Below are 19,914 nucleotides of genomic sequence, written 5' to 3' on the forward strand. Positions count from 1 at the left end.
AGTGGCTCACTGTGTATATGATGTTGGGGGGAGCGCTTATAATACTTGGTGGGGTGTATGATACTGGGGGGAGTGTATAATACTGGGGGGGCTTATAATACTGGGTGGGGTGTATAATACTGGGGGAGTGTATAATACTGGGGGGAGTGTATAATACTGGGGGGAGTGTATAATACTGAGGGGGCTTATAATACTGGGGGGAGTGTATAATACTGGGGGGGCTTATAATACTGGGGTGGCTTATAATACTGGGGGGTGTACTAAAGAGCATATAATACTGGGGGGGGCCTATTTCTAAGCACACAATACTGTGTGTGGATGCCACTGTGGAGCATATAATCCTGTGGGGGGGGGGACACCTACTGCGGAGCATATAACACTGGGGGGCTACTGTGGTACTGTGGAGAATATAATATTGTGTGGTGGGCCCACTGCAGAGCATATAATACTGTCTGGGGTCCCCTCACTATTTATATCACACAGTATCTGTTTTATAGCAGACGTGATATTAGTACAGGATGTAAGAATATTACACGGTAACTATAAAACAGATCCTGTGCGATGTAAATAGTGAAAATTAATTGTTCAAAGTACCAAATGCCGAGACCTTTACATTTCAGTACAACGTTGTTTGTATTATTGAAAGCTCTGTAAAGCCCCACATGACTGTAATTTTTGGTCAGTAACTGTCCGCAATTGTGGATCCGCATAGTATTAAGTCTATATTGTCGTGTTGGCACTCCGCAAAAATTTTGTGGGTTTTGGGTTGCAGTTTGGGCACTCGGTCTCTAAAAGGTTCGCCATCACTGTTATAGACTGTTCATGTCTTTGTCATTGGGGAAACTTACAAAATCAGCAAGGGATCAAATACTTATTTTCTTCACTGTATATCTTAGGGAAAATTCCTCATGTAAACGCCCAGTGTATGGCTCCTGACATATATAACGATATGCCCTATGTTACCATTGAACCATTCTAAAACATTTGACTTGTCTACACAATATGCACTGTAAACATTGCAACCATACGCCACAAGTACACCCTTCAGCATACATTCTGCTCACCTATTCTTAAAAGTATGTCATACTATAAATTTAGATTAATTTTTCTATCCAAACATAGACTGTTGATGTGTCCTATAGATATGACTGGAGCCTCCTTGTGTGTATTTGTGTATTCATACTAGTTGACTGTGTATTCATTTAGTCATGGCCACCATGTATTTACTTATGTTGCTGGAAAAAATATATGGTGCATACTATATATTTCATGTGATATAATAAATGCTGAATATGCCGGTATTTGCTTTATATTTTGCGTTAATTGAGGGTATCGCATAACAGTAGAGTATTTCTTTTACGGAAGAATTTCCAAGTACAGTGTAAATACAAGGCAACGGGATGTTGCTTTAATCCATAAATGGGTTTGAAATGAACAATATTAGAAATTTTCATGCCAAGAAATACAGATCTAGAGCTGGCAGTTCACTGATGGATAATGCACAGTTACAGCAGGCCAAGCAGAGACAAGTGGGTAAACTCCAAGCTGTTGCCCTGGATACAAAACACAGAAACAGAGTTGTTGATGAAGTTGTCCAAGTGACAGGTTTGAAGTTGAAGCCCAGTCAAAGCCAACGTCCGTTACCCAATATGGCCTCACTGGAGGGAACAACTCCCAGTTTGGAATGACTTCATATGAAGTCGTAAATGTTAAAGAGAATGCATCTCCTGCAAGATGTGAGACTCGAGCTGGAAAACCCTGACTGCCGAAAAGATTCTGATCACTAGCTTTTGTAGGATTTATAGCTGTCTAGCAAACTGAGAGAGACAGTCTAACCTTGTATGAAACGGTTTGTAAAGGCCTAGATAGTAACTTATGGAGAAGTAATACAAAAGTTCTATGCAATTTACAATTTGAGCACACAGGGCGCTATCCTATTAAAGGGATTCTATCATTAGAATCCCATTTTTTAAGACTAACCTGTAGGAATAGCCTTAAGAAAGTCTATTCTTCTCCGACCTTTAGAATACTTCTCCATGCTGTCATTCCGGTGATATTCCCGATTTTCTGCGGTGTGCTAATGATTTTCCTTGCAGCATTGGGGGCATTTTGCAGCGCTCAAACAGCACTGGGGGTGTCCCCAATCCTCTTTGAAAAATCTTCAGCGACTCCTCTGTCTTCTTGTGCAACGCCTCTCTGACACGTCTTCAAAATCCCAGGCATTTGCAGTTGGCTCTGCCATCGGGCTTCGGGCCAAACCAACTGGGCATGTCTGCGGCCATTTTCTTGTGGCCGCTTGCACGAGCGTACTGTGTAAGTGGCCACAAAAAAAACCCTCTTGACTTTTAAGACCGTTGTTACCTAATTGTAAATGGTTCTCTGCAGAAAGGATTTGTAAGTTGAAAAGTCATTATTGGCTCACCAATGTAGTACTCCACGCTCCTGATTATAGTTGGTGCACGTAGATACCACTAGATGCCTATGTGTATAACGTCTGAACGAAACAAAATCCAAAAACAGATAACTTTATTTCATATTATTAAACTGTAAAATTTCTCATATAAGAAATAAAACTGCACAGAATGTCAGTTAATACTCTTTCTTCCATTATTACTGGAAGGTTTGTAACCAGACACTGGGGTTAGTACGATCCCTTGCAGTGGCGTAACTAGGAATGGCTGAGCCACGTGGCGAACTTTTGACATGGGGGCCCCCCCCACCCTTCCCCCCCCAAACATTGAAGACCTCGACCAACCATGCCGTCACTTACCGATCCCAGCCCCTGCCAGGATCGGTAAGTATATAGGGCCCGTTAAAAAAAACGGCCTATTAAAAGAAAAAAACGCAGCGGTAGCGGCTGTCGCCAGGCCCCTGATGTCCCGGGCCCTGTGGCAGCGGCCTCCGCTGCTTCCCCGGTAGTTACGCCCCTGGTCTTTTGTATAAACTGGGCTGCTTTGAACTTTTTTTTTCCTTCATTTAATCTCTAGTCATAGTTTTATCTATAGCTTAAATGTATTAACCTTTTTTCTTTTTTTTTCACAGAAAATGAGGGCCTCTGTGCAAAGACGACGCTCCTCTTCTGCCATAACCAGGGCCTTGGGGAGAACCAAGCCTCATCCCAGGTACAGAATTTATTATAAACCTTCTTAGGCCGGGGCTCCACGTGGCAGAAAAAAAAACGCAGCGTTTTACAGTCACTGCAAGGTGGATAGGATTCCAGCGAAACAAAAAAAATATGCGCTGCAGACACACCACAATTTCCAAAACTGTTACAGTTTTGAAAATCGCAGCATGTCCGTTATACCTAGAGAGAAACTGCTGTCGTTTCCATAGGTTTAATTGAAACACAAAGTCAGCAAAGGAAACCTCTGCAGACTTTGTTTGAAAATCGCTGCGGGAGAAAATGCTATGCGGTGCCGCTTCTGATTTTCCCACATCGATCTAAAATATAATTATTTAGTACATATAAAATTAGTTATTGTTGTGTTATGTATTAACACTTATACTAACATGTATACTGTGATAGTGAATATTTGCTTGGGGGGAACCGCTCAGGTAGATGCTTGTAGCAGTGCAGGAAACAGGGACACAGACACTGGATTGCACACGAGTTCAGGCTTTATTCACATGTAACGCATACACTGCCTTTGCAGAGGCACAGAATAAACAAAACCCTTCTCGGCTGAGAAACTAACTTAGACCTAAGGAAACTTTTCCCTGACTATACAGGAGACTGGCTACCAGTCTCCCACCTTGGCAACAGCAACGGGTGGCACAGTATCTGCTTTGGAGGTCCGGTCTGGACAGGTCCGCTCTGTCAGTGTGGTGCCACACTCCTAGTCCTACACACAGGCTATTATCAGGCCTTGATTAGTCAGCTGACCTCCCTGGTGTGGGTTTTTACCAAACACCCTTTAGCTGCCGGGCTGGTTACCTGTCTTCCCAGACCACACCCTTCACTCTCTCACACATTAAACTTATTTTGCATTATTCATTATAAATCTATAGAGCTGATTGACGACCTCCTCCCAGCACCCCTGGTGGGTCTACATGGTATCCTGTTATGGAATTGATGACTATCTCTTGTCATGAAAGATAGAAAAAGTGTCCAAATACATAGCAGAGCATTTATCATCCCCCACACAGGCTAATTTTTCGACATAAAAAATCTCAGATATATGTCAGTTATGGAGTAGTTTTAGTTTCCACTGTCCAAAATTTGAGAAAGTATTAGAATATCTGCTCCAGTGTAAACCATATACACATTGAAAATATCTATACACATGGCCAACTCTATTAGTTCAGGACTCTGGCCTTTCTCGCATCACAAGTCACCCCAGATGTAGTAGTTTCTATTTTTTTGGTTTTATTTAAATATAATTTTTGTCTTCTTTGCCTACATTCCATACAATATATTTAATGGTTTATGTTGCTGGTGTGTAACATTGCTGTTACTATTGCATACGCATATGTCTTTGTGTTCAGTATCGGGTCCCCGACTCTTTTCGTTTTGACTTATTCTATATTCTTATTATATGTAACTGTTGTTCTTATTCGTCTATGTAAAGCTATGTCTGTGAGGCCTGGTTCACATCTGCGTTCGGTAATATGTTCAGGGAGTCCGCGTGGGGACCCCTCCGAATAGACTACCAAACGTAGATTGTGAAGTACTTTTCTGTCCGCATGTTCCATATGGACACTGTGCGGAAAGCACACGGACCTCATTATAGTCTATAGGGTCCATGTGCTTTCACTACACACTGCTTGCCAAAGCGTTCGGTAGTCCATTCGGGGGGGATATGCATACGGATTACCAAACGCAGATGTGAACCGGGATTTAGAAGGACAAACTATAAGCTTATGTAATAGAAGGATTAGCAGGTGTTGGTGACTTCTTTGTGTGGAAAGGGCATATAAGCCAATTTGAGAGCAGGTTTTTTTTACAGACTTGAAACCTCAAAATTGCAATGTGTGTGGGATGACCGTGTGATGCTTAATGTTCATTGACATGCCAGTTATCACCACTTCTTAAAAACCGAGAGGTACATAGTCCTTGAACTGAAAGGGCAGATTGATATGTGGGCCTAGGTCAAAATCAAACACTGGTCAAATGTCCTTGTGGTTGGGAAAACAATGACTAACTAGAATGGCAGACAGAGGTGCTAGAAAGTGAACCTGCACAGGAATGCAATATTACATTGGAAGAATGGAGCTTAGTGAGTCTATACTGCAAGTGAAATTATATGTCACATCCAAATAGTGTGAACACAACCCATCAGAAGGCTTTTGTACAATGTTGGGCCAGACATGTAACCAGACATCCAGATACAGGTATACCAGTGACCTCATGCCAACTTTCTAAAAGCCTATTATGGTGCATAGCAAGACAGCGATGGAAGCAGGAATAGAGGGCTATCGTTTTCAGCCATGAGTCCCACTTTTCTATTGGAAGCAATGATAGCTGGAGATTAATCTGGACACCATGAGGGCAACACCACAAAGAAGCCTTCTCATGGGCATGTCACACTGGTTCTACCTCAGGGATTATGGTGAAGGGTAGCATAATATCTGTACATTATATAGTACTGTATTATATTGTACATTGTATAGCTGGACCCATCTAGTCTTCATTTCAGGTACACTAATAGCTCAGTGTTACATTGATTTGGCCATGTAGCCAGTGGTTACAGCCACAAGACAACAGGTCACATGTTGCTGATGCCACTGGAAGCAACCAGCAAGACCTGAATGTGCTATCACGGCCTGTAGTGTCTCCGAACTTGTCTCTCATTGAGCACAATGGAATGTCATTGGTCAGCAATTGCAAAGGAAGTCGCCAGCAACCAATTCTTGATGAATGAGGTGCCCAAGTGCGTTCAGCATGGCATAACATTCCTCAGAGAACCATTAATAACCTCACTGATAGCATGCCAAATGTATAACTGCATATGGCGCCCATATATCTGCCTGGACATTTATTCTAATAACTGTGCTGTTTTAGGGGGCATTCACACGGAGTAACGCTGGGCGTGTATCACAGCCGTACACGCCGGCGTTACGGCAGACTGCCGAACACTTCCCATTCACTTCAATGGGAGCGCTTGTAAACGCCGCTGTTACGAGCGCTCCCATTGAAGTGAATGGGAAGTGTTCAGCAGTCTGCCATAACTCCGGCGTGTACGGCTGTGATGCACGCCCGGCGTTACTCCGTATGAATGTTTCCTTACACGTAAGCAGTGTTATATATCTATATAATCTATGGTAAAAGTCAGTATATCAGACCTCTCCAATATCAGTTTCTGTACTACATATAATTTATGGAACAAATAAATTCATACGGCAAATTTTATGACGGGAACTGCCATGCAAAATCCGCTGCGGAAAAATTTTCGACTCCCATTCACTACAATAGGAGTTTCAGGTAAATTTGCCTTCCATTAAAATGAGTGGGATACTTTTTTTTTTTTTTTTTGTTTTGTTTTAGCAACAAATTCCTCAATAAAAATTCTACACAGTTCCCTCATATAGTTTTTAACAGTTGCTATTAGATATTGGCCAATAGACGTCCCGGCTTCCTGGGCCGGGGGCTTCCAGGTTGTCCCGGAGATGTTTTTCTTCCTGGCCCTCCGACAACCATCCAGCCAAGGCCTTTGAATTCTATCTGATTTTTTTTTTTTTGTATGTTTGATGTTGAGCAGCGAACCCTTCATTTCATTACTTTCTGTTCTGTATCCTGCATGTCACTTGTTACGTCATACAATAATTAAAGTAATAAAAATTGAGAATTAAAAAAAAAAATTCTGCAGTGTGAACTTACCCTGACAGTGAGTACATCTCCAGTATCTGCTATGTAAACTAATACCAAGAATAGCACCGCTTGTATTTTACTATAACAGTTTAAAGGGATCCTATCATACAAACCCTTTTTTTGTGAGTAATACGTCGGAATAGCCTTAAGAAAGGCTATTCTTCTCCTACCTTTTGTTGTCTTCTCCGCGCCTCCATTCCATAGGAATCCTGGTTCTTGTTGGTATGCAAATGAGTTCTCTTGCAGCACTGGGGGCGGCTCCAGCGCTCAAACAGCACTGGGGGCATCCCTAATGCTGCGAGAGAACTCTCTCCAGCGCCGCCTCCCTCTTTGTCAGCAGTGTCTTCTTCTGGTGGTGGCTTGTAACTTCTAGGCCTTGGGCAAACTGCACATGCCCACCGGCCACGAGAAAATGGCCACTTGCACGGTATTGTAAGCGAGCTGCCATTTTCTCATGGCCTATGGGCATGCTGAGGCCCGAGACCTAGAAGTTACAAACCACCGCCGGAAGAAGAGGCTGAAGAGGACGTTGCTGAAGAAGATGGAGGTGGCGCTGGAGAGTTCTCTCGCAGCATTGGGGACACCCCCAGTACTGTTTGAGCACTGGGACCCGCACACAGTGCTGCGAGAGAACTCATTTTCATACTGGCAAGAACCAGACTTCCTACGGAACGAAGACAACGAAAGGTAGGAGAATAATAGCCTTTCTTAAGGCTACTCTGACGTGTTACTCACAAAAAAAAAAAAAAAAAGTTTGTATGATAGGATCCCTTTAATAGAAGAAATGCTGAGCGCCAACTGGTTAAACGCATTGCAGATGAAAACCGTAGTTTACTTCTATAAAAAAATGCCGCTAACATACTCGGACCCAACTGTTGTCAGATCCCAAAAAGAACCTGGATTTGTCACTAAAGATGATACGGTTCCTGCCAATAGTAGTGGTGTACATGAATGTGCTGGTGGATGGCTACCACCGGCAGGACAGGTAATAAAGAAAGATTATGAATGATAATCTGTTTTCCCTTAGCCCAAACAGCAGCACAACTGGGGTATTCCTGCCCCTATGAGCTGTTAGGACAGGTGGAATTTTTAATTACCTAACAGTTTTTGACCTCTATAAGAGGCTGGAAGACCTGCTCCTCCCTTGTGTTAGTAACAAGTATGATATACAGAGCAATCTATGCCAAGAGCTACACACACATACACAAAATCTGTACAATAGCACCTCTTAGGGAGGGAGCCTTGTGCTGCTGTTTGGGCTAAGGGAAAACAGATTATCATTCATAATCTTTCTTTCCCCCTACGCCCAACAGCAGCACAACTGGGGATTTAGCAAGTATTATCTCCCCTAGGGCGGGACCTCCTGGCAGGCTGATGCCAAGACGGAGTGCCCAAATGCTGTAGCATCGGCCGTACGCCAGTCCAATCTGTAGTGTTTGGCAAAAGTCAGCTGTGAGCTCCAAGAGGCTGCAGCACATATCTGCTCTAGAGAGAGGAACCGTGTCTCTGCCCATGATGTTGCCACTGATCGGGTGACATGGGCTCGTAGGAAATCTGGAACAGGAAGATTCTGAGCCCGTAGGGAACAGCTGATAGCTTCTCTGATCCATCTAGACAGGGTTACCTTTGATGCTTTAGCGCCTCTATTGTGGCCAAACACATTAACCGGAAGATTCTCTGATCTTCGGAACGGTGCTGTACGATCCAGGTAGATACGTAGTGCTCTTACCAGATCCAGGGTGTGTAGCTTCTCCTCCTGCTCAGTGGCAGGGGAGGGAAAGAACCCCGGTAGGGTGATCACTTGATTGGTGTTCTGAAGTGTGGGTACCTTCGGCAAGAATCCTGGGACGAACCTTAGCTGTACTCTGTCAGGAAAGAAAGTTATGAAAGGTTCGGAGGCTGCTAGAGCCTGCAATTCGCCAACCCTCTTGGCGGAGGTTATTGCCAACAGAAAGGTCACTTTAAATGACAGGTACTTCCAGTCCACTTCAGATAATGGTTCGAAGGGGGGCGCACATAGCCCTTGTAGAACCGCGGCCAGGTCCCACCTGGGGACAGGGGGCCGTACCTGGGGGCGGAGCCTGGCAGCCCCCCTAAGGAACTGTTTGACAAGAGGATCTTGTGATAACCGTGTCTCCAGGAGAGCAGATAGAGCTGACACTTGAACCTTGAGGGTGGCAGGTGCTAATCCTCTCTCCAAGCCGTTCTGTAAGAACTCTAGGACTGCATCTCTGTCTGGATCGCGGTGGCTGCCTGTACACCAATCTTGGAATATCCGGGCGATCCTTTGGTAGCTCTGATTGGTTGCCTCTTCTCTTGAATGGGCTAAGGTACTTAGCACTCCCTGGGACAATCCTCTGTCTGCGCGTATGGCGCGGTTAGCCTCCAGGCAGTGAGGTTGAATTTGTCTAGGCCCAGGCACGGCCGACTGTTCAGTGACACCAGGTTCCTGACTGGTGGAAGCCTCCAGTAGTTCCCCCGACTCATAAGGATAAGGTCGGTGAACCATGCCCTTTTTGGCCAGAACGGCATGATCACTATTGCCGAAGTCTGGTCCTGCCTGAGTTTCGCCAATACCTTCGGTATCATCGGGATGGGAGGGAACACGTATGCCAGTTCGAACCTCCATGGTATTGACAGGGCATCCACAGCCAAAGGGTTGTCTTCCCGGTACAGGGAGCAAAACCTTTCTACTTTGGCATTGTGTTGGGTGGCCATCAGATCCACCTCGGGGAGACCCCACCTCCTGGTCAGGTAGTGGAAGATGTCCTGGTTCAGGGACCATTCGCCTGCGGTCGGCCGGCCTCTGCTGAGTTGATCCGCTAAGATGTTCAGGCGGCCCTGGATATGTACCGCGGCCAGCTGGGAGAGGTTTCGTTCTGCCCAGGAGAAGATCAGGTTGGTGACTTGCATGAGCGAGGGGGACCTGGTTCCTCCCTGCTTGTTGATGTAGTGGACTGTCGTCAGATTGTCTGATCTTACTTTGACCGCTTTCCCTCGTAGAAGTGGTGCAAATGACAGAAGGGCTTGATGAACTGCGGTAAGCTTGCGCCAGTTGGATGAGTGCGTCCTCTCCCGCTGATTCCATGTACCTTGAACCGGGGTCTCCCCCAGATGAGCTCCCCAGCCTGTGAGGGAGGCATCTGTAGTCAACAGGGTCCAGGCGGGCTGGACCGAGGACTTCCCATCTTGCAGATGGGTCCACCAGGGCAAGGTTTGCCGGGTGCTGATGGTTAACTGGATTGGCTTCTGTAAACCTGAAGGACTGTGATTCCAGACTCTCAAGATCTCGTTCTGTAGAGGGCGCATATGCCATAGGGCCCAAGGAACTGCATCTAGGGCAGCGGACATCAATCCGAGGACCTTCATCGCCGTCCTGATGGTGAGCTTCCGTGTGGAAGACAAATGATGTGCCACCCGAGCAATTTTTCTTTTGCGAGGAGAGGGTAGAGAGACCGTCATGTTGAGAGAGTCTAGAATAAGTCCCAGGAACTGAACTCGTGTTGATGGCACCATCACTGACTTGTGCCAGTTTACCAGCCACCCCAGCTTGTCTAGTAGAGCTACAACGGTCTGCACCTGCGTGGTAAGAACCTCCTGTGAATGAGCCTTCAGAAGCCAGTCGTCCAGGTACAGGACTATGAATATGCCTTGAAGGCGCAGCCGCCCAGCGACCGGAGCTATGACCTTTGTGAAGGTGTGGGGGGCGGAGGATATGCCGACCGGGAGGGCTGCGAACTGGAAGTGCGCCTCTTTCCCCTGTATGTCTACGGCAATCCTTAGGAACTTTCGGTGTGCCAGAAAGATGGGTACGTGGAGGTAGGCGTCCTTCAGGTCCAGAGTGACGAAGTGATCTCCAGGGTGCATGAAAGGTAGTACTGACCTTATGGTTTCCATGCGAAACCGCAGCCTGCGGATGAAGTGATTCAGATACCTGAGATCGATGATCATACGCCACTCGCCTGATGGCTTGGGGACCAAGAAGACTGGAGAGTAGACGCCTGTGCCTTGTTCTGCGCGAGGAACCATCTCTAGCGCGGCCTTGTCCACGTACTCCTGAATCAATCTCTCCAGATGAAGTTGTTTGGGGCACTGAAGAGGGCGGGTTCTTACCATCTTCTCTGGCGGCTGGGAAACAAAATTAATTTTATAACCTTCCTGGATCATCTGGATGACCCAGGGGTCCCGAATATTCTGCCGCCAGGCCTCCACATAGTGGGAAAGATGACCGCCCACCCCAGGGGAGGGGGGGGGGAGTAGGAAGGGGGGGTGTACTGAGAGGGAATTAGAAGGGGGCATTCTTACGGCCACGAGATGAGCCCCGACCTCTTCCTTTCCCGGATCGCCGCTGGCCTCTGGTGCCTCTTCGAGTGCCTCTTCCTCGAAAGGAGGTACTCCGACCTTCAAGCGGCTGTGGCAGGTTCTTGCTCTTAGAGTCGGCCCAGCCTTCCATGATATGGTCGAGCTCCCTTCCGAACAGCCGTCCGGGCTCAAAGGGGAGACCACAGAGGCTATTTTTGGAAGTAAGGTCAGCCTTCCAGGGCTTCAGCCATAGGGGTCGGCGAGCCACAGTAGCCAGTGCCATGGATCTAGCCGCCAGACGGGTCTGAAAATGGGTAGCTTCTGTCAGGTGATCCACCAACAGCGTGATGTCGGACACTGCCGCGAGGAGATCATCACGATCCACGCCGGAATCGATGTCCTTGGCCAGGGATGACAGTTCTGCGCGTAAGCCAGTTGCTACCTCATTCGCGACCATGCCCAAAGAGGCCTGGGCAGAGGCGGACGAATATACACGCCTCAAAGATCCTTCGACTCGGCGATCCATGGGGTCCCTGAGGCCCGAGCCGTCCTCTGATGGAAGGATGGAGCGCCTTGATAACTTGGCCACGGCGACGTCCACCTTTGGCGGGGGACCCCACGCCTTTAGTTGACTCTCAGAGACGGAAAAAAGTGCCTTGAAGCGTGTGGATGGCGCAAAGGATCTCTCCGGGTGCCTCCATTCGCCCTCCATCAGGCGGAGCATCTCCGAAGAGGGCCTGAAGGTACGAGACCTACGGCTAGAGCCTTCCCCGCCTTCCCGGTCTCTGATTCTTAGGGTCTTGAATACTCTGGACATTTTGTCCAGGGGAAAAATCTCCTTCTCCTCCTCCGTACTAGAAGACGACTCCACATCCCTGAGGCGCAGCTTTTCCAGAGGCGGCAGGGACAATTCGCAATCCAGCCGTGGCCTCTTGGCCAGGGAGACGGCTTCCATTCTTTTCATGGAGTCCTGGACGTACCCCTTCACCCAGGACACCATCTCTCGCATGGGAGTTGTTTCAACAGAGGGGGCCCTGCACCCCTGACAGAAGCGATATTGGGAGTCATCAGGCAGCGGCACTCTACAAGAAGTGCACGCCAGATGCTTCCTTTTGGAAGTAGCCTTCCTTCTAGGCGGAACAGTGGAGGAAGAAGAAGACATTCTGAGGAGGAAGAAAAAGGATACACTAACTACTTACTGCACTCAGAGATGCAACTCTCCAACCTCCCTCCCCCCCCCCCCTCCCGGCCATGTCCACCAAACCTTAGTCAATGAAGACAGTTCTCCAGCACAGAAATTGACCAGGGAGCTTCACCAACTGATGTGCTTGCAACCGGAGCGACAAGCACTAACTGAAGCTCTAAGGGGACTTAAATAGGCCAGGGGGCGGGGTTTTGCCCGGAGCCCCGCCCAAGGGGTAGGGGCTACAACGGAGCCAGAATCTCATGAAAAAAAAAAGGGGAGGGGAGAAGACAGGGGGAGGGGGATCTGACCCAGGTATGGTCCCCAGGACCGGGGGACCCCCCTCCCGAACTACCGTGCAATGCTCGTGTCTAGGGGTTGTTCTCTTCCTGGCATGTGCGGCACACCCTATTAGACGGCGGACCGGAGGAACCTGAGAAAGGTTCCTAGGTCTAGCGTTCCTAGGGGAAAGCCCCGACCCGGCGCGCCAGCCGGACAGGAGCGTGCACGAGCCGGCAGGGTCCCCGCCGGGAGAAGGGGACCTCTGCTGAAAAAAAGAGGATGTCCAGAAAAAAGATCTTCTGCTGTCAGGTACCGGTGGGGGAGAGTAGTGGACCCCTATAGGAGGTCAGAACATCTGCTCCCCCCCTGACCACCTGTCCTGTCCCACAGGACAGAAAAAAACACAAGGGAGGAGCAGGTCTTCCGGCCTCTTATAGAGGTCAAAAGCTGTTAGGTAATTAAAAATTCCACCTGTCCTAACAGCTCATAGGGGCAGGAATACCCCAGTTGTGCTGCTGTTGGGCGTAGGGGGAAACGCAATTAGCCAGAATCCCATCCACTTTGCAGGTAATATAGAACGCTGCATTTTTGCCACACAAGTTCCTGGGCTTTAAAGGTTTTTTTTCCTCCGAACTATAACAATATTCACATTTGTAGGCAATTTTAAACACTTTGCAAATACAATTTATTACAAATGTTGCTTGTTGGTGGATCAAATGGTCCTTGCTACTGGTGGTCTCTCTGAGCCATCCATAGCCTGTTTGTTGCGTGTGTATACCCTCACATATTTAAAATACTGAGTACCGGTGGACACCCAGTTGGCTATAAGGGTCGCTGGTAACTACTGTTTTGGTGGACCCGAACGGAGGAGACCCATGTGCAGATGTGACCCTAGCCTGAGTGTAGTGTGATGTATAATGCTTAGTCAGATGTTGATGGTTTGGGGACCACCAGGGATTCACCTGTGCCCCTTTTGAACCAGTTTGAGCATTGTATATTTGGGAATAGCCAGGGAAGAGACTGTTGGCAGAGCGATGGCATGTTAGGAAACAGAGTTTATAAAGTCAGTTGTATTTTTTTTATACAATAGGTTTTATTGCTGGTTTATTGAGTTAATCTTATTATATTAATTATTTCCATGTAAACTGTATTTGGCCTTTACCCACTGACCTAACAGAGAATCTATCTGGTCCCTCTCCAAAAAAGAGAATTTCCCTCTGTAGAAAAGTAACAGAGCGGAGACAAAGACAGCCGAAAGTCTTTTCATTGTGTTTATCAGTCGGCTTTTGTATAAATGGTTCCTCGCGGTGTTTATTTCGAGGTTAAGGGTTTCTCCAGAGAACCAATAGTCAGCCACATGATTTTGATATCATGTTACAGTGTTGTGTTGTGTCATTCGTCATATGCAATTTAAGAATAATTTCTTAAACGTTGACATCTTTTGTGTATTGTGAAACTGCTGCTAATTGGTTTTATTAGACAAATGGAAGAGAAACTTGTTTAATGACACATTACAGTTTACATCTGGTACAGACCTACTAATTCAGCTGCATAAAGAGACCAACGCGCTTTATGGATTAGCCAGAATCCCCCACTTTGCAGATAATCTAGAACACTGCATTTTCGCAACATAAATCCCTGGGCTTTAAAGGGTTTTTCCCCCACGACTATAACCATCATTTTAAACATTTTGCAAATACAATTTATTCCAAATGTTGCAGATTTGAAAGATTTTCTCTAACCATCTTAGTGGTGACGATCCTGTGTCTTGATCAGTTGCCAATAGATATGACCATGAATGCTGGAACTTGCAGGAACTCTGTGGTCTGGCACATTTCTAAAACCCAGTCGTGATTTATTGTGGACAGGTTATCGGGCAGGGACACCACATGCATGGGAAGAAAATCCAGCCACAAGAAGGAAATCTTTAAAACTTTATGAAAGTTTGAATTCTTTACATTTTCAAAAAGGTTTAACTTTTAATTCTCCCAATTTAAATATAGTCCTGGGAAACTTCTAACAGCAAACCTAAGAAGGACAAATGACCGACCTTACAAGTCAAACATTCTACATAATATTCAAAACTTTCATCACAGTCCCAACTGGTTGGGTACTAATGAACATTTAACGCCTTCCAACGCTATTGTCTGATGTTCTGATAGCTTTTAATTTTTTTGGAGGGGGGCGGTAAAATGATGAAAAAGTGGTGGTTCAGCCATTTTTTTTTCCTCCTAAAGTGTTTCCTGTATGGGATAGGTCTTACTAATATTAAAGTTTGTGTATTTGGATGTTTGTGAGTTTGGATGTTTGTTCCTCAATCACGAAAAAACGGGTGAACGGATTAGCATGAAATTTGCCACAGACCTAGATATTCACTAGGAAGGAAACATAGGCTGCTTTTTAGGTCCCACACTCACCCGGAATCCCGACCGCGACCAGCGAAAGTGCTCTCCGGCTCCGCTGCAGGACCTGACATGACGTCATCACAGGTCTTTCAGCGGGGCTCCGATTGCTTGGCTGCAGTCTGGGGGCGGGCCGAAGGGGAAGCCTTTGTGTGATTGTTCATCCATCACGCCGGAACAGCCGAACGGATTACACTCAAATTCCACACATACCTACAATGGCACCAGGCATGAAACATAGGCGCATACTTACTAGAGATGAGCGAGTACTGTTTGGATCAGCCGATCCAAACAGCACGCTCGCATAGAAATGAATGGACGTAGCCGGCACGCGGGGGGTTAAGCATCCAGCCGCCGTCAAAGTGGAATTACCAGGTGCATCCATTCATTTCTATGGAGCAGGCTGTTCGGATCGGCTGATCCGAACAGTACTTGCTCATCTCTAATGCTTACCACCGTAGGCTGCCGGGTTTGATGAAGGACCTGAGATGACGTCACTGCTGATCGCCGATTGGAGCTAGCGGTAGGGAGGCGTAGCTATACAGGCTCCAGCCGGCCGTAGAGCCTATCGGCCTACAGAGGGGGCAGAGCTATTGAAGCTCCAGCCGGCCGCGGTAGGAAGAACTTGGTGGCACCCGCAGTACACAGCATGCAGCCATCGGACGACCCCGCCACCCGGCGTGGGAAGATATGTCCGCCGGGGGTGTGAAAAGAAATCAGGGACTGGGACACTTCCCCGAACCGCCCTCTTCCCCTAACACGACGTGGTCGCGGGGGGGTGGGTAGGGGGCCAGGGTTCCGGAGTGGAGGGACCTGTTCGCAGGGGGGGAAAAGATCCCAGGGTCGTGGAGCGGGGGAGGTTATGGAAAGGGGGCCGGGGTAAGGGGAGGTGGTGGAAAGGGGGGCAGGGGACGCTGGACAATGAGGTAGGGCCCGCGCTGCAGGTGGGGCGCGAACACGGGAACACTGCCGCGGACGAAGTCGCAGGTACTGCTAGTAATTTTATATCTTTATAGGTGGTCTGATTACCTATACAATATACTGCAATGTTTATGTACCGCAGTAGATTGTAAAATCCATTGAATGGTGTTACAAGATGCCTGTGGCGTTATGTAATAGGAGGACAAGCCTGGGAGTCTACACTAGGCATCCAGCCATCATGGCAATGATAGCTCTTGAGAGGATGCTCAAATAAAACACAAACAAGGCACCGAGCAGTGCATAGTGTAAAACCGCTTGGGAAAGGTTAGTAAGAATAGATGGAGAAGGGATGACTCTCTCACCTTAGTGGGTTGTGAGCTCAGCCACATCCACTATAAATTGCATTGGAACCCATACGATTTTATTCCATTTTAATTGTACACTTGATAAAGGGGTGTGCACCCTGGAATGCGTGGTGTGAAATTTGTAATAAAGGATGTTTGGATTTGTACTACTATCTCTGGGTGAGCACAGTTCCTGACATTTTTTAGTTATTTTTGGGTCATCTTCTGGTCCATATTTCGAGCTATTGAGAGGATGCCATTTTAAAAGGGCCATAGATCATACATAGGTACTAGAGATGAGCGGAGAGTAAAATGTTCGAGATTCGATATTCTTTTCGAGTAGCCCCTCAATATTCGACTACTCATATCGAATCCTATTATACTCTATGGGGGGAAAATGCTTGTTTCAGGGGTAGGCAACATTTGATCAAATTACACTTACCAAGTCCACGAGTGAGGGTCGGGCTGGATCAAGAAGTCTTCTCCGTGCAACGTCCTCCGGCTCTGAATTCACTCTGCCAGGCATCGGGCCTGGGCAGAGCCGACTGCGTATGTCCACACTACAAGCGGGAATGCGCAGTTGGCTCTGCCCAGGTCCGATGCCTGGCAGAGTGAATGAAGAGCCGGACTGTATAGCATTCGGCCAATCAATGCTGATTCTGCATCGAACTTTTCCATTCGAATAGCGAGTGGTACTCGATCGAGTACGAGTATTTCAAATACCGTAGTATTCGATCGAATACCTACTCGATCGAATACTACTCATCTCTAATAAGTACTACTTATCTCCTCAGACTGTGGTTATAGTTCTAGTGCTTTTTGGGTCCCCTGTTTCTCTTTACTTGCCGGTCCCTCTTTACTCGCAGGACATACCATTTGACTAAGGTGGGTCAAAGCTCAGGGATTGGCTAAACAGTCATTTTTCTTTCTGTTGAGATCGACCAGGAGGTACAATAGCAGAGAACCTAAGAAGCACAGGTTCCAGCAATAACTTGGGTGCCTCTTGGGAGATTCCATACACAAGAACTGAAATCTACACCAGGCAGGGATTTCAGTTCTACCTTGTACCAGTTTTCTGGTGCTAGTAAATCTCTTGGTCAAAGGCATCGGCACCCTGGCTCGTCCTGGTTCTGAACCCACATTCCAGGCTCCACTCACTTTTTTCTAAAGTTGCTGTAGAAAAAGGACAAACTGGTGTCTTTTTTTGGCCAAAAATACTGCCACGGTTTCTCCAGAAAGCTGGCATGCTCAGTTTGATAAATTCCTCCCATTATCTCCTAATACATCCCTGATGCAGATGGGAACAGATTCATATAGAGCTTAAAGACTATTGTCTTAGCAATCTGCATATTGTTGAATAAACGACTTGGAAACTGAAATGTATCAGTCGTACAGGATGTAATAAATGTGGAGACATGAATTCCCTAATGTGCTTGTGACTTGTCTAGAGGCAAGATGTAGTTTTTAGCCTCTAGACTAAGGACCAATAAGAGACATGTCTTGAGTAGAAGCCTGGAAAACCAGGTGTGTCCAAGGACAGCACAAGGTCAGACGGTTAGAGCTGAAGATAAGGTTACATTTATATAATATAAAGGGAACGGTTGTTTTCCTGTTGTTTCAAGATCCCTCTCTAAAGGATACAGTGCTCCAGGCATCCTGTTGGGTTTCCTGTAGAAATTCTGTTCTGATAGAATCTTCCTCATAATCTCTTGTTTTTGCCAACTCTCATTTTTAGATCAGAAGCAGCATCTTAAATGTGCCCATGTACCCTGTAGTAAATATGGAAGACTGTCTCTGTTCTTTGTGCTGTTCTTGTACCAGTCTGGTGACGATTCCTTGAAATGATCCTACCTTTTCCTGCAAAATTCTTTGATACGAAGACCTTTTAACCTTTTGTTCTGATCTTCCAGCTTTTTCCAAATTTTGTGGCCGTTCATTTTTGGAGATATTTATTCATGGAATGGAAAAATGTAGCAGGTTGTGCCAGGATTTTCTCAAGAGATTCTAAGACACTTCATTCATCTGCTCCTCAAAATAGATGTCTTAGTTGGATGAGTAATGACGTGGAAATGTTAGCATGAAGAAGCTAAATGTTACTTGTCTATATATTTACAAGTGCAAATAATAACTCCTGAATCGGTCAGTAAGGCAAATATAGTTGGAATTTTGGAAACTTCAGTCCCCTTTGAAAGAACATAAAGTGAATATATGAAAGATTATGTACACGGGGAGATCGATTAAAATTGGTGTCTCGCACCCTGTGTCAGAAACGCAAATCCAGGAGCAACGCAAGTTTGAGCTAGAGTACTGAATACTTGTTTTGTTGCATAGACACAGGCTGCCATAGCAATCCATGCAACATATTTTCTGCCGCACAAAACACATTTAAGACCTAAGGGTATACAAATATGGAAGATCACCTCAAATTCCTCTCCATATTCGTCCATGTGATTAGGAATATAATTTACAACGTAACCTAATATAACCACATACTTAAGATGAGAGAGCTCATAAGATTTTACAGTCTGTAAGAAAATTGGTGGACAAGGGCTGACCATAGACCATGACCTCATTCAGTGATCTTATGTAGGTCAAAGAGATGAATGAACGATACTTATAATCTTAATACAACGTTAGATGAATAGATAAGATAAAGAATATTAGACACATTCTAGAACCTTCCAGAAATGTGCTCCTTGCATTTCCCAGTTGTCCCAGGCATTTCCTAATAGAGCTCTAGAGTTGAATCTGTTCTTTATTGCCATCCATGTTCCACCCTGCAGTGGAATGATGTTGTGCCCAACCCTGTACTGTGACAACCCGCACGGCTTCTCATTCAGAAGACAAGGCACACAAGCAGCTGTTGTTTTACGAATAATCTTATACATATCATATATCATAGAATGACATTCATTGTCATAAAACACACTAAACCTAGAAGTGAAGTCAAGATGGTAACGGCAAATAAAATTTTCTATGCTGATCCCAACCCTGTGCTCAGATGTTCTGTACATTCCTTTAACAGTGGAATAGAAATACTGAACATAGGGGTTAACAGGGGTGTAACTTGAGGGGGTGTGGGCCCAGGAGCCTAAGGGGGCCCATAAGCACTGGCATAACTTAAATGGTTTACAGTGGTCTCATCTACCACTAGGTCCATAGGTCACCCTCACCACACAAAGGCTGATTAAACGTCTTTGATCACATTTCTGAATCCCTCTGATCACAGTTTTGCACATTGTAAATTTATTACCCCTGTCCTCTGGTGAGCTGGAGTGAGAAAATATATGATACTTAGCCTTCCATTGGCAAAAAAAGAGAAAATGAATCTTTTCATGTGAAATAGAGCAACACGCCTGAGTATAGTCAAGGACAGATTCTAGGGGGGCAGGTCGGTGATTGTACCACAAAAGGGGAAAAAATTGCTGTGGGGGGGCCCAGGCTGTAGTTTCGCACCAGGGCCACTGGGGTTTAACCTTCTTTTTTTTTGGTTGAGGGTTTAGGCACAGGTGGAACTTCACAATCTTTGTGTCCTTCAACAAATGGGACATTTGACAATTGTATGCTCTGCTGCAGCCAGTTGTCTTACAGTCAGATACAAGATATTGAAGAGAATGAGGGTCCCAATGTTCACCTCTGACGCTTAGAACTGATTTTTGTCTATATGTCTCT

The 19,914-nt window shown here is 46.2% G+C and overlaps 1 protein-coding gene across 1 annotated transcript in view; it reads left to right on the plus strand.

Annotated features, from left to right (window-relative positions):
* LOC142184478 (rho GTPase-activating protein 20-like) overlaps positions 1-19,914 on the plus strand; it is a 61,267-nt gene that overhangs the window by 19,715 nt on the left and 21,638 nt on the right. Inside the window, exon 2 of the mRNA XM_075259365.1 lies at positions 3,043-3,122. Coding sequence (XP_075115466.1) covers positions 3,043-3,122 — 80 coding nt within the window. The remainder of the gene's footprint in view (positions 1-3,042; positions 3,123-19,914) is intronic.

This window comes from Leptodactylus fuscus, chromosome 11, assembly GCF_031893055.1.
Source record: "Leptodactylus fuscus isolate aLepFus1 chromosome 11, aLepFus1.hap2, whole genome shotgun sequence".
Classification (NCBI taxonomy): domain Eukaryota; kingdom Metazoa; phylum Chordata; class Amphibia; order Anura; family Leptodactylidae; genus Leptodactylus; species Leptodactylus fuscus.